Source organism: Primulina huaijiensis, chromosome 2 (genome assembly GCF_012295235.1).
Source record: "Primulina huaijiensis isolate GDHJ02 chromosome 2, ASM1229523v2, whole genome shotgun sequence".
NCBI classification, from domain to species: domain Eukaryota; kingdom Viridiplantae; phylum Streptophyta; class Magnoliopsida; order Lamiales; family Gesneriaceae; genus Primulina; species Primulina huaijiensis.
Window position 1 is genome coordinate 30879596 of NC_133307.1, and position 14791 is coordinate 30894386.

Here is a 14791-nt window from a genome sequence, read left to right on the forward strand (position 1 = left end):
AACACAAATTCACGATTTTACATCCTAGTCTAATATTTTTATTACTTTTGGTATCTGTCGAACAAAATAATTCCTAACACTATGTATCAGATCAATTTTCTATTCTAAACAGCAATATCGAAACGTATATTATTATTTTATGTATATAAATAAATTATTTGTCGTCAAATAAGTTTATATTAAAAAAGTTAACAAATATATTCCACTTATTTTGATTCATATACGCAACGCGAACATTGTAAAATATCAGGACCTAATTGTTTGGTTTAGGTCATAAATAAGTTAAGAGTAGGTCTCACGGATCTTAATCCGTGAGACGGGTCAACCCTACCCATATTCACAATAAAAAGTAATACGCTTAGCATAAAAAGTAATACTTTTTCATGGATGACCCAAATAAGAGATCCGTCTCACAAATACGACCCGTGAGACCGTCTCACACAAGTTTTTGCCATAAGTTAAAAGGAACATAGAAAAATGTATAATTGGCACATTTGTTCACTGAACTTTGTTTGGTCAATTAATTTCCTTTCAATTATTATTGATTAAATCTATTATGATTAACCATATTCATATTTACAATAAAAAAAAATAACATTTTAACATAAAAATATTATTTTTTTCATAGATGATATAAATACATATATGTCTCGTGACAAAATTAACTTGTGAGACCGTCTCACAAGAATTTTATATTATTATTATTATTATTGCTGGTTAAATTTTATTATGATTCATGGCGCATATCTCTACATGTCTCACAACCATGGGAACTATCCATCCTCACCAAAATTGTGTGACAAACAAAATTAAATCAGTCTTTAATTATTATACCAAACAAAAAAAGGAACCGATCGACAATTCGATGCGATGGTTATCGAGATTTAAGAAGAGAAAAATTATAATTTAAAAGTTAAACGAAAAAAAAATGATTTATTTTTAAAGTTTAAAGGGAATGATTGTCAAGTTGGGTCCTGCTACATGATTGCACAAAAATAGTTGATAAAACTGCATAAAAGATAAATCAAGTGCAATTAGATCTTCGCATTTGTAACGTCTACTCATTAAATTGTGCAATGTGTATATGTTTTTTTTATTTTATTATTATTATATATATATATATACACATATATATATTTGATATGTTGTTCATATGTTGACATGCTTATCATAGATGTCGCAAGAACATTTTGTGGAACGTCACATCGATCGTTCACATGATAATTGTTAGAGCATTTAATGTAGCACATTTCTCGAGACTAAGAAGAGTGTATAAGAAGACACTCAATTTGATGTTTCATAAGTTTTTATAAATATTTTGCTGCCGTCATAAAGTCTCCATCAATATAAAACAACATATCAAAATTATACATATAGATTAGGAATAAGATATGAAATTGAATCGACCAACAGTAGCGTAGGACCTAACATAACAGTACGTAGAGAAATTGGACTCCACCTGTCTCTGCAAAAACCATCTCAAAAAAATGTTCCATTACAGATTGGACTAAGACAAAAGCAAACTATGAAATTTTGAATTAGCATTTAGGAATTGTGTGTGTGTAACAATCCTGATATTATTGGAACCTAATTTTAACTCATTGGATCTTAATTTAATATATATTCCTAATAAATCTATATATAAAATATCGGTATGGTTTCGGTAATTTTATTCCTAAATTTTGTGTTTAATTGGGCATTTAGTTTATTATGTTTCTCATAAATATAACATTATTATGGAGATATATATTAAATACTATAAAATTCGACATGCTTTAGATATCAAAATTAGTTATTTTAATTCGTATTCAATTCAATAATATAGCATAGCATGGACTATTATCAATATTCTTTAAATTAGTATTATAATAATTTTATAAAAATCCTTAATATATTATTGGAGTAAATAAATTGTATTTTTTTCTTTTTAGATTTTTGATATTTTGGGTATAATATAGATATTACATGACTTCTTAACAACATAGTTGGTGTAATTCAACTAAAATACCAAACAATAATAATTTTGAATTAGCAAACCATACATATCCAATTGACTGAATAGAAAGGTGGAAAAAGACTTGGTAATGGGTTATATACTTGAAATGTGCCCCTTTCCCTAACATCATTTTCTCTCCAATAGAAATAATTACTTGTAGCTGATGATCTCCCAAGTAAAACATAGAGTGACATATCTATTATTACTTTATCCCAAAAATCCAATTCTAACACAAATTTCGTGGGTAATTGGTGTCTATGGCAGATATAAATATTTCATTTTCAAAATTCTGAGACATTGATATCACATAAGCTATAAATCATGATCAACTCCGATGATTCATCAAATATTAGGACAACTCATTGGTTTGATTTAATTCCTTCACGTTTTGTAACAAAGAATGGGTCAACTTGCATTACAGGAAAGCCACCTCAAAATCAATAACAGGGAAAAAAATCGTTGTAAATGTTTTCTTAACGAAAACAATATCAACGTTTGTGTTCTTTTGAACGTCACTTGAGAGAACCCAATTTCATAATTGAGCACTTTAGAAGTATGTGTAAAAAGGGACATTTTTTGGAGCTATCGATAAGGAATGGGACACCAGAGACGGAGTTAGAAAAAGTAATCTCAATGACGAAAATGAATATTTAAATATTAAATAATTATAAAAAATATATGCACACACATAAAATTATACTAATATTGTTTATTATTGTATTTAAAATGTCAGTATGTGTGTGTGTGTATATATATATATATATATATATCTTACNAATTTTTTTCTTACAAAACACCTAAAAATATCAGGTGTTAAAAATTAATTTTTGTTAAAACTTGTGATAAAAGTAAGATTTTTACTTTGTTTTATATTATTTTACAAAATATCTATTATACCTTCTAGCAACTAACTTAATACTTTTTGTCAAGTAAAATATTATTCTGACTTTATTCACTTTATGTAGATGTAAAATAAATATTGAAATTAATTTATGCATGTTTTGTTTGTTTGTTTTTTATTTTGCACAAGTTTTATAAATAAAATTTTATTTCAAAATGATCGTGTCAGATAGTATCCAATTTCGTCGATAATATCCATATTTCTTAATAAAATATTGTGTTTAATTTGTAAAGTTAAAATAGGGAAGAAAACACAAGATAAAACATAAAAATTAAAAATCATTCGAAGTGATAATTTGAAAATAAAAAATAAATTAAGATTAAACCAAAAAATAATAATTTAATGAATAATAATTTATTTTTTTCTGTGTTTTCTCCAATTATAAATAATGAAAAACTTATTTATACTATTTTAGTAACAAAAAATTTTAGGTAACTTATTTAAGAATTTAGAGCTTTTAATAAACTTTCTAAAAAAAGTAATCAACCATGGTTTTAAAATAAAAAATACATCTTCTCTCCAATATTTAAAATTAACAAAATACATAATATAACATATATATACTCAATCCAAAAAAACACGACTAAGTAGATTTGATATATTTTCAAATGAATTTTATATTCATCACTTAATGTTATATAGTATTTTATATTAATTAACATTAAATTTTATTATGTTAATTAACATTGATTTCAAGTTCAATCAATCGTGAACTAATTTAAAATTCATCATAATTTATATTACTAAAGTGCATATAAATAAATTGTTTATTTTCATTATTAAAAAAATTATAATCAAAATTCATTCATTCCATTCCAATCCACCGATTGAAACGCACCCTTAAAAGAAAATATAAATCTCACTTTTTTCCATTCCTAGGCCTCCGATATCTTTCCATTTCCTATTTCGGATAAACCTAAATTAGTTATTTTGGTTTCAAGTTTAAACTAAAACCAGCAATCAGACGTGTGTTATGTAATTTTTCTGTTTTTAGATGCTATCAATTTTATTACCAATTAAAATTTAATTTATTATTTATGTTATATCATTGAATTTTGAATTTAATTATTTATTGAAAAAAGTAACTAAAATCGTGCGCGCATACAATTTTCAAAAACCCAAATATAAAAACGCTAATATCTTAACTTAAAAAATCAAATCAAGAAGACGACGGAGGATATTGCTGGGAGGTCCACGGCGGCGCGGGAAAATTCTGGTTGCTCCTTTGAGATTGTTGATCGCTCCCTGGTGGCTGGAAACTTATAGTTTGGTCACTAGAGAACTGCAGGGAATACGAAGAAGAGGAAGAAGAAGTGGAAACCGATTCAGAAATGAATGAAGGCTGCGAAGAAGATGAAGAATTTAATGCATCTGAGTATAAACCAGCTAATGATGGATTATACATCATTTGCTCAAAAAAAGTCGTGGATGGCTGCGGCTGGAAATCGGCTGTGCTTTGAAGTAACTGCGAGTATTCCCAGTAGTCCCTGGCGGAGGATTGGAAGAATGACGGAGGTAGAGTGGAAGCTGCAGCGGCAGCGGGTACTGACTGAGTAGGGGCTAATATGGTGGGTTGTGTAGATTGTGGCGGTGGCATTTGTCTGACGTTTTCAGGGAAGTTGAGTTTGGCTCTGTTGCCTCTGAAACGAAGGGCAGCCTCGTCGTATGCTCTGGCGGCGGCTTCTGCGGTGTCGAAAGTGCCTAGCCAAACTCTGGCCGCTTTGTGTGGGTCACGTATTTCTGCTGCCCATTTTCCCCAGGGTCTCTGCCGTACTCCTCTGTATCTTTTTCTTTCTCCCATCTCTTCATGTGAAGTGGTGGTTGAGGATTCGGGGTGTGTAGTTTGTTCTGCTGGGGTGGCGGCTGGAGCCGAGGAGGAAATGGGGGGCGGGGGGGTGGTAGCTGGTGTCATACTTGAGCTCCCCCCTGCATCTGGAAAAAGAAAATTAACAAATGGACAAAATGGGTAAAAGGGTTGACAATGAATTGGATAGGTAAATAATTCATTAAGAAAAAATAATTTCACAGTAACTTTGAATTTGAAGAGTGCATGATAACTCAAATACTTATTATTATAATGCGATTCTTATTTGAGTGCGTGACCTGACGGTGAAGGAGAGATGGAGAAGAGGCTTAAATTATCGGATTAAAACTCAAAATAACAAATTCTTATATCAAAATTACAATTTTCCAAACAAAAATTATTCAACAGAATATTTCAAATAAGAGGAAAAAAACTTGTAGTTTTTTTTCCAACATGCGTAACTATATTGTAAATTTCCATTTTTTAGAAGAAAAAAAAAACTGTGAAGAAATCAAGCTAACATGGTGTGAGAATGAGAAGTTCCAGAACACCAAAAATGAAAACAATAAAAAAAAAAAAGTAATGTCAAAAAACTAACCAGGCCTAACCGAGGAAGACGACCCTTCAAACCCCGAATAAATCATCTGAGCGGCGGCGCTTCCTTCTTGATCACGTCTCCTTTTCTGGCCAAAGCTCGAAGACGAATAAACAGGTGAAAAAGTTTCAGTAGCAGTGGCCGTAATTATGCTGCTAGTTTGTTCGGACTCGCCGACTTGCCTCCGTCCCGACACGATTCTGTACCCGGGAAGAGTATGCGGCGCCACCACCGCCGACAATAAGTAATCTGGTTGTTCCTGTTGTTGTATGGGGAAGTATGGTACCGCAGCGGTGGTGGCGGTGGCGGTGTTTTCTACATCTTGTGTTGCCTGGAACCTGGCGTCCTCGGTGATGTCTCGTCTGTTCGCCACCTTTCCTAGCAAACACAGCCAACTCAAATCCAAGCAAGAATCAAAACACAATCTTCCAGAAACCAAACAATTTTTCTGACAATACGTCCACCGAATACTAAACCGCAAAATTTAACTTTACGACCTGTCCACAAATATTCCGTGTACAGCAGACTTTTGAAGAAGAAGCGCATGCAAGCCTTGATCAATTCTCGACAAAGTGCATAATCTTGCAGCCCCGTTTTACGACGAAGACCCTTTCTCTTACAGGTAAATAATATTATTATAGGAAGAAGCGAAAAGGAATATGTTTAAAAGGCACTCTCAATGGAACAGTAAGTTAAAGCGCACCTCTGTGCTTAAATGTTTTAAAAATTCCAAAAAACTATTACAAATACATATTACATTAGTATTAATATTATAAATAATGTTTCCATTTTGCTTTTTCGTTTGGTTTTAATAAAATTGAAATAGCCGACTATAAAATTATATGCGTTCCCACCATTAATTTAACCGGTTAGTGACAAAATGAACCTGCCTCTTGGGGGACCCGAAAGGAATGTCGGTGCTCAACTTCTTGGTGTGTAAGTAAACTCAACCATTTGCAATACCAAACCAAATTGGAAACGGAAACGAAACAAAGAGGTTAATTTAATTATTGGTAAATTGGTTTAACTGATGCAAAATAAATTTAAATAAGATGATGAATTCCTGAATTAAAATTGGTGCAACAAGATAATATAATGCGGTTCCGAAATTCAATCAGACTCAGAAGAGGTCAACGCCAAATTTCTGTATGGGGTCGCTTTCCGTTTGGAATTGGGCTGGAGTTCCGGTTCGGGTTTGGTACTCGAATGTCACTAGCTGAGAGTGCTGCTTCAACCGAATTTCTAAATCCGACTATCAATCCAGTGGTGCAGTGATATAATTAAATATATTCCGATATGAAAGAGACCATCTCAATGTAATACTTTTAAAAAAATGCTGAATTCGTTGTATTATAATTTTACTTGTATTTGATTTTATTTAATTTGAGTAAGATACGCAAGGGGAAGAAATGAGAAGCCAGGAGATTATCAAATGAAAATCTTAGTTTTTGCACAACTTGAGGGTTGACATTATTTGATTTGATTTTAGACAAAAACTTGTGTGAGACGGTCACGGGTCGTATTTGTGAGACATATCTCTTATTTGGGTCATTCATGAAAAAGTATTACTTTTTATGCTAAGAGTACTACTATTTATTGTGAATATGGGTATGGTTGACCCGTCTCACAGATTAAGATCCGTGAGACGGTCTCATGATTTTAAAAATTTTAGTTGTAAGATTGACTCCTAAAATAACCTATTTAAATCATTCGACTCACTATCATATTGTCATAAACAAAATAAACATTTTGAAAGATATTATTATAAACATCGATTAGTATTTTTGTACAATACTTGTATTTTTCTTTAAACGCCTTCTATGTGCTTTTTGAAGCCTTCGTTTCATTCTCAATATACTCGGGCATGACTGACGCGGTTGAACGCATTTAAAACAACATGAAAAATTTTATGAGATGATTTCACGAGTTAATTTTGTAAGACAAATTTCATATTTAGTTCACTCATAAAAACATATTAATTTTTATAAAAAAAGATTGTTTGTTATTATAAATATGAGCAAAAAAAAAAAAAAAAAAAAACAAGAAGGTTCGCTAAATCAAATTAATAATAGAGGACGCATAATATAAATGGCTTTTCGCCTCCACTCTTTTGCACGAAAGATATAATGATATCCTAATTTTCAAAATTCATTAATATGATTTTTCTAAAATATGTGTGATTTGGTCAAAGCACGTCACCTGTGTGACTTTTGGATGATGATAATAATAATAATACTAATTTGTGCTAATGCCTTTTTGTACGACAAAATTAGAGTGTTTCATCTAGTATTATATTTATATTTATGTATATAGAGCTTGAGTCGTCAGTGATAATCTATTGTGAGATACGTGAGGAACATAATAATAATAATAATAATAATAATAATACGTGAGGAACATTGAATTCGAACTAAATAATCGTCTCTCATACAAATATTAACAAAAATGTAAACGATATTTTTCTTTATGAGTTGCATGTCGGGTAGAAACTTTATATTTTTATTTAATCATGGGATAACACTTTCAAATTATTAGTCAATAATCCTGGACCTAATTTTGGAACTATTATAGCTGTGTTCGAAATTATCGGAGGAGAATTTAAATATATACTAATTTTTTTAAATCGAATTTGAGTTTAAATTATTTTATTTAAATATTTTTCATGAGCCACTTGCGAGTTTTTAAATTTTATTAATACATTATAATATTATATTTATTAAAGAAATATATGTCGGACCTTAATTTTAGAATAACTCGAGCTTCGAATTGAATTTAAGAATTTTTTTTAGAATTTTCGACTTTTGAAATGAACTCTTGTATCTGATTCGACAATTAGCATACTTATCATTAATAAATTATGTCAGATAGATACAATATATCGCGGTATTTTGTTTTTTAACTTCGATCAACTATTTATTTAAGAAAATAAAAAGTCATTTTCTTAAATAAATAGTTGACCGTGATTATTTTACAAATTTTCTCTTTAATAGGATCATATCACAAAAAAATTAGAGAAATAATGATAAAAAAAAAACATTTGTAGTGACTGGATCATGTGATTTTTTTAATAAATAAATAAGTTGAATTTATCTTTTTATTAGATGCAATAATAATAGTTCGGTGGAATTTGTCGGGATTAAGAATGGGATAAGTGAGGTGTGGAAAGGATATGGACGAGATTTATTAGGTTGGTGTCAAATTAGGAGGTAGGGTCAAACCCGATTAACTCACACGTGGATTCATTTGGTGAAAACTAGGTGGGTTCCATTAAAGAGCTATAGGCCGTAGGTAGGTCTATGTAGGGCCAGACGGATTACCTAATTCCTCATTTAGTTTTAAAATCAACGCAATTTTTTAATTATATAATCTGATAAAAAAAATAAATTAAATTATATTAGAGGCACATATGATTCGAATTCGAGTCAAATGAGACATTAGTTGAGTTGATTGTATTTTTATTTCATCACGTTTTATATTCATAATATTTTTAGATCATATATCATTATCATATCATTTCAAGAATCAACCAAATGAATATGTTGATGATTTTTACCTTTATATGTCTCTTGTTTAAAAAAATGTCTGGGAAATTTTTAGACATTAAATTAAATCTTTGAACACGAAAATAGTTAGAATTGAGTTTTTAAAAAATAGTGAGAAAATAGATTTGTCGAACTACTATTGAATCATTATTTTACTAATCATTTATTATTGAAATATTTTTCCACATTGCTCTGTTTTTGGGCTCCTCTCCACTGAAGATCGGAGATGATACTGTTCAATTTAGAAGTACATCATTCGAATAACTAGTAAAGAAATATGATTGAAGCAATCTTGACTTGGTTATATGTCATCAAATAAGTTAGCAATACAACAAATAAAAATTGTTTGTATATTCAGGATCCAATACTTCGCAACTCGAAACTTAAAAATCTAAGCACATATCTATGATGTTCATTGATTTTTGTTATGCGTGTTGGAAACGTCACAAAAGCTCGATACGATTGAATTCGATCCAATGATATCATTCGAATGGAAAATACTCCATACTAAATATCCAAGACTAGTTTTTTTGATCGAGTTCTAAGGAGGACAACATCTACATTCAAACCTCATTTTGATCTCAAACCATATATTTTTTTATTTTGTTGGAATTGGTTTTATAAAAAAAATGTTTTGTGCTGCATCGATAGGGTTGGATATATGTTTGTCCAATTATTTTCATATGGGCCGAACCGAAACGTAATAGATCAAATTTCATAAACATAGTCTGACTGGTTGAGTCCAGTCTCGTTCAAGGCCTGTGGTCCAAAGACCTAGACAAATAAGGCGTCGTCTGTCCATTGCCCAATTTCGTTTTGAAAATATAAATTTTATTAAACTTAAGGTGAGAGGACCAAGGATGTCTAGTAGGCCCAGTGGAAGGGTTGTTGACTTCTCTACAATTACCATGTCAAACTTAATTAAACTTTAAAATCCTTATCCAAATTGATGACTTTCCGGTTGCAACCATTTTTAGCTTTTAAAGTTTGACTTGATCAAGTACGGTGTAAACATATCGAACAAAGTTGGGCTCGGGAATGGAGTCCAACCCAAAAAATTAAGATACTATTTAGCGTGAAACATTAAATTTGACTCAAATTTAGTCCAATTTTTTTTATTAATAATAAACAAAAAATTTTTGTGAGACGGATGTTCAATCGATATAATAAAAATAATATTTTTTTTATATATAGATTGATGATATAATTTAATAGTAGATTTACTGTTAACAATATTTGGTATTTGGGAGTTGCAAGAAAATCGGAGGGACCATTGGGAAAATTCCCTAAGTTACAAAGATTTACTAAAATGGACGACGTGTCCACCCTTTCTCTATCTCTTCAATGGCGGAGGAATTTATTAACAGTAAACGGGGAAAGAAAGAGTCAGCTGGTGGTTCGAATTCGCTGGGTCAAAAGGATGAGGAAGATCCCGTCAAATCCCCTCCGCGTTCACCAAACACTTCCTCCACCCGTCAGGTCAATTATATTTCTACTGTATCCTCACTTATATGCGTTTTCAATTGTTATGTATTTTTCAATTTTGTTTTGTTTTTCTTAACTCAATTTATCATAAGAATGCAATAATTTTACCTTAATTGCCTAAATTTGGGAACTTGCAATCTTAAACGATGAAGATTATATGCATAATGGCCTGATTGAATTATTTTTAAATCATGTGTACGAATAGCTTGTAAAGTCTTACTACTGTTACTATATAATAAGTAATAACAAGAGTGAAATCCTCATTGTGAAGAGGAAACGTCAAATGAGGGAAATAAATGGTTTACAAAATGCATGATCTAATACCTTTTTTTTCCCTCTGAAAATATTCTAGATGGTGCATTGTTGTCGTATCTACAATCTTTGCAGTGATGATTTGGTGAATTCCTGAATTTCTTTGCTAGCCTCCGGTTGTATATCTCACACCTTGTTAAAAAAGAAAGTATTTTTTTTTTTAAAATTCCAAAAATTCATGCTTGAACTCCGTCGAATTAATTTTTCGATACCATTTTTGACATAAACTACATAAGTTTCTTACTCTATTGGAGCAACCTTTGTACAGCTTTGTTCCTGGTTTACATTGTACAGTTCGATAAATATAATTTCTTCTGCTAGTAATCATGCTAACTCCTGTATTTGATCAGGCCTTCCATGCTGTTTTTCAGAGTTGGGTTTCAAAGAAGTTTATGACCGGATGGTAATACTTTAATTTCAATGGTCCGAAATGTTTTCCTGTCCCTTTTCGAGCTTTTACATAGCTCTGCTTGGTGACATTAAAATTGCAGTGTCGTTCTCTTTCCGGTGGCTGTTACATTTTTCGTGACTTGGTGGTTTATTCAGTTTGTAGATGGTTTTTTCAGCCCTATATATGAAAGACTTGGGGTTGACATATTTGGTGAGTCATTAAATATTGATATTTTCTGCCATACTACACACTCAGTTTTAATCCTTGATTCCTGGTTTTAAGTTTCTAATTGTAAATCACATTTCATGTAAGAACAGTTACTTTGCGAAAATTATTTTTGGGTTAGTCGAATATATTTCTAATGAAATTATGCTATCTCAATCAGTCTTTTGTCCTCTTTTTTTGTCTGATTATGATGAATTGTCATTCTCATAGTGAGCAGACGAAAATAAGTGAATTCACTAAATGGCTGCATTTTTTCATTAATTGTGAATTTATTTTCCTGATTCTCGCTTTATATTTGGTGCAGGCCTTGGATTCCTCACATCGTTAATCTTTATTTTCTTTGTTGGTGTATTTGCTTCATCGTGGTTGGGTGCTACAGTTTTCTTGATAGGGGAATGGTTTATAAAAAAAATGCCATTTGTAAAACATTTGTATTCAGCATCCAAGCAAATTAGCTCTTCTATATCTCCAGGTAACTGTACAAGCCAAAGGAACTTTAAGCTCACAGTTGTTTGACAAAGCGGATTTACTATGTTGGATGTATCTATTTTAGTTTTTGGTCTTAAAATAATTTCCAATTGGGTTTTTGAATATAGCAAGAAAGGTGATATCTTATAACATTGTTTCAGTCGCCCTGATATTCCACTGGTGTTTTTCTTCTTGCATTCTAGTGTTACACAAGTATCTTCATACGTTCTTGAATACTGTTAAAACATCATTTGTTTTCTTTTAGACCAGAATACAACCGCTTTCAAGGAATTTGCCATCATCCGTCATCCTCGTGTTGGAGAATATGCTCTGGGATTCATTACATCATCCATTGTTCTTCAGGTTCTTAGCTCTCGTCTCTTTATCACCTCTAAGTTGGATTCCAAAATCACATAGAAATTTGTCTCTTCATCTTTTTCGGGGTAATTAGTTGATTTCCACTTGGGTGTGCCATATCTTGCACCATTGAAAATACCGGGAAGGAGGTGTTGGACTGAATTTTAAACCAGAACACATTGTCATTATATGATTTTGATAAAGAAGCTACTTTTTGGCAGGTCATGTCCTGACATGTTGATGAATACCGGTGTTTACATATATCTGCTTTCGCTAGTCATTCATTAGTCGTCTTGTTGCTTAATTGCAGAGAGAAGATGGAGATGAAGAATTATGTTCCATTTATGTGCCAACAAATCATTTATATATAGGAGACGTATTTCTTGTTAACTCTAAGGAGATTATCAGACCAAATTTGTCTGTCAGCGAAGGCATAGGTAGGTCTTTCTTTTTGTCCTAATGAGTATGCCTTTTAACCATTTAAATCAGATCCTCCAATTTTGATTCCTTGATGCTCTGAATGCTCGGGGTTTTATTGATCCATCCGTCCGTCCATCCTTCCTTTTTTTTTGTTTCAGAGATAATTGTTTCCGTAGGGATGTCGATGCCTCAGTTGATTACACCTATTGGAGGGATTACGCGCCAGAATGAATAAAATGGAGCAAGTTATACATGCATTATTCGAGCCACGCATTCTCTGTGATTATGACCAATTTAAGTCTTACACCCACGATCTTCCTTCTCCTTTGACAACAATACTTAACGGCTGTTAAGTTACCCAGAATTAGCCTGACGACTGACGTTAAAGAATGCAATCATGTGTTGTGTTATTTTGCTTTGCTAACTCGTACTGATACAAATACATAATTATTTGGAGCAAAAACTTGATTGACCCAAATGAATCAAAAAAAGGTTGTTACACGAGCTGAAACAATTCATAGAATTAAATGATTCAACGTTTCCTTTGAGCTGTTGGGGGTAATTTTTCCGAGGGGCCACAAGGATGCTTTTGCCCTGATTTTCGCTCCATTTTACTCCAGTTCTCGAAGTATTCTTATTTGACCAAGCTTTTCTGGAGATAGTTTGTCCCAGTAAATTCCTGTATGAATTATCAACTTTTGATGAGTGCCATAAGAAACAAGGACTGAAAAAAAATGACAACGAGGAAACTGAACATGCTCCAGAAACGGACCTTGAGGATTCGGAATTGATGTGTTGGAAAAATTTACTTGGCTAGGAGCGCATATAATGTCCAAGGACGTCGAGAACCAACAGTTTCTCAACTGGAATGTCATCAACTAGTTGTTCATCGTGCACTGTAAACGCATACAGCATGTAATAATACGTAACTTGAACATTTATTCCGAGATTCGGTAAAAACACGAGCACTTGTCAGAATATTTTTGTACCATAAACATTCTATTATACTGGTTCCAATGTGAATTTAAAAAGCCTGATGATTGAGCTGTTGTCCAAGAATAGAAGAAAGGAACATGCCGTACCTCACCCTTCCCAAGACTTGCACCGGTCTTCGGATCAACGTCAGCAGAACCATAACGATCAAGTCTACTTTTATTTTCTCCTCCAGGCCAATCGGTTTTCCACATTTAGCTACTCCCACCGACGGGCATGCCTCCTTGATGGAGCTTGGGCTTAACATGGAGTATTCAAGAATGGAGAAAAACCCAGTCCTCAGACGTGGCTGTGGTGTCGACTGTCAACAGCTTCTTCCCACCTGGTTGAACACCACAAGCATCAGAATTTCAGCACGATAGCCAATAGTCAACCAAGATAGGGCTCAATTGCTTCATAATCTCTCATTGAAAATGTACATTCTTGTGCGTAATAATGCCTATACTGATATATCCTCGTGTGCAACAGGGACGATGTAATGGAGTAATGGATCCAAGGAGAAGAGTAGTTTGAAATTTATAATTATTTTTTCCTAAAAAGTAACTACACTAAATTAGCTACAACTTGGTTGGCTCCCATTGATCTCACTCAATTTTTTTAGCTACAACTTGGTTCGCTCCCATTGATCTCACTCAATTTTTTTAATGAAAAAAATTCTATTAAAGTTAAATATAGTTCGTACAATTACATTGGGTCTAACCAGGAGAAATCAACATATCCCTAGCTCAGCGTGAACTGTATGAAGTACAGCCGATGCACTAAGTCCGCGTACACTGCCCTGAGCAAAGCGTGTGACCCAGCAATTGAATCTCTGTCCAAACATCCTAGTAGTGTGCTAAACATTATGCACCAGTATAATAACACAAAAACGGTGGCAAACATACACCAGATCTCCAGCTACAAATACGGGGGGCATACCCCGGGTCTCCAGCTAGACCAATGGAAAAGACCCCACATCAGTCCATAATGCGATTTCCATGCATTAAAATCCGAATCTTCCTCAAAGTAGCATCCGAATCTGTGTCTTCCACATGAACAACTGTCTATTCCTCATGTTCCAGATATGATATATAAATGGTCTCAACAATGGCTGAAATACGAAAATTTGCAACTTTAGATGAGCCATGATACCAACTTCTGAAAGCTCGGAGCAAGGCTTGTGCTGACCCCGTTGTTTTCTTCGACTCCAACCAATCTCTCACCTTCTTCCATAATTCCTTTGTCTTATGACACGAGAAAACAGATGTTGGAAAGGTTCATTATTATTGCTATCATCAAACCAATCTCTTAAATGTGCCCCCA

The 14791-nt window shown here is 32.6% G+C and overlaps 2 protein-coding genes and 1 long non-coding RNA gene across 5 annotated transcripts; 1 reads left to right on the forward strand and 2 right to left on the reverse strand.

Moving 5' to 3' along the window:
- Window positions 1-3945: 3945 nt before the first annotated feature.
- LOC140971587 (uncharacterized) lies at window positions 3946-6068 on the reverse strand. 2 transcript variants are annotated; one of them, XM_073433925.1, is made up of 2 exons: window positions 5300-6068; window positions 3946-4823 (listed from the first exon to the last, which is right to left on the reverse strand). In XM_073433925.1, the coding sequence occupies exons 1-2, from the start codon at window positions 5343-5345 to the stop codon at window positions 4057-4059; spliced, it is 813 nt and encodes a 270-aa protein (XP_073290026.1). In that variant the 5' UTR covers window positions 5346-6068; the 3' UTR covers window positions 3946-4056. The 2 variants fall into 2 exon arrangements, with proteins under 2 accessions (XP_073290026.1, XP_073290025.1); XM_073433924.1 differs by having other exon boundaries at window positions 3946-4829; window positions 5300-6063.
- Window positions 6069-10087: 4019 nt separating this feature from the next.
- Window positions 10088-13936, forward strand: LOC140971588 (protein LIKE COV 2-like). Of its 2 annotated transcripts, none has more exons than XM_073433927.1 (7): window positions 10088-10317; window positions 10986-11038; window positions 11127-11236; window positions 11556-11723; window positions 11985-12082; window positions 12387-12513; window positions 13723-13936. In XM_073433927.1, exons 1-7 carry the CDS (start codon window positions 10183-10185, stop codon window positions 13731-13733), a joined length of 702 nt encoding a protein of 233 aa, XP_073290028.1. In that variant the 5' UTR covers window positions 10088-10182; the 3' UTR covers window positions 13734-13936. The 2 variants fall into 2 exon arrangements, with proteins under 2 accessions (XP_073290028.1, XP_073290027.1); XM_073433926.1 differs by lacking the exon at window positions 13723-13936 and adding an exon at window positions 12655-12906.
- On the reverse strand, window positions 12953-13766 carry LOC140971589 (uncharacterized). The gene is made up of 3 exons (XR_012174339.1): window positions 13579-13766; window positions 13269-13392; window positions 12953-13175 (listed from the first exon to the last, which is right to left on the reverse strand). It is a non-coding gene; the product is annotated as an uncharacterized lncRNA (long non-coding RNA).
- Window positions 13937-14791: the final 855 nt, after the last annotated feature.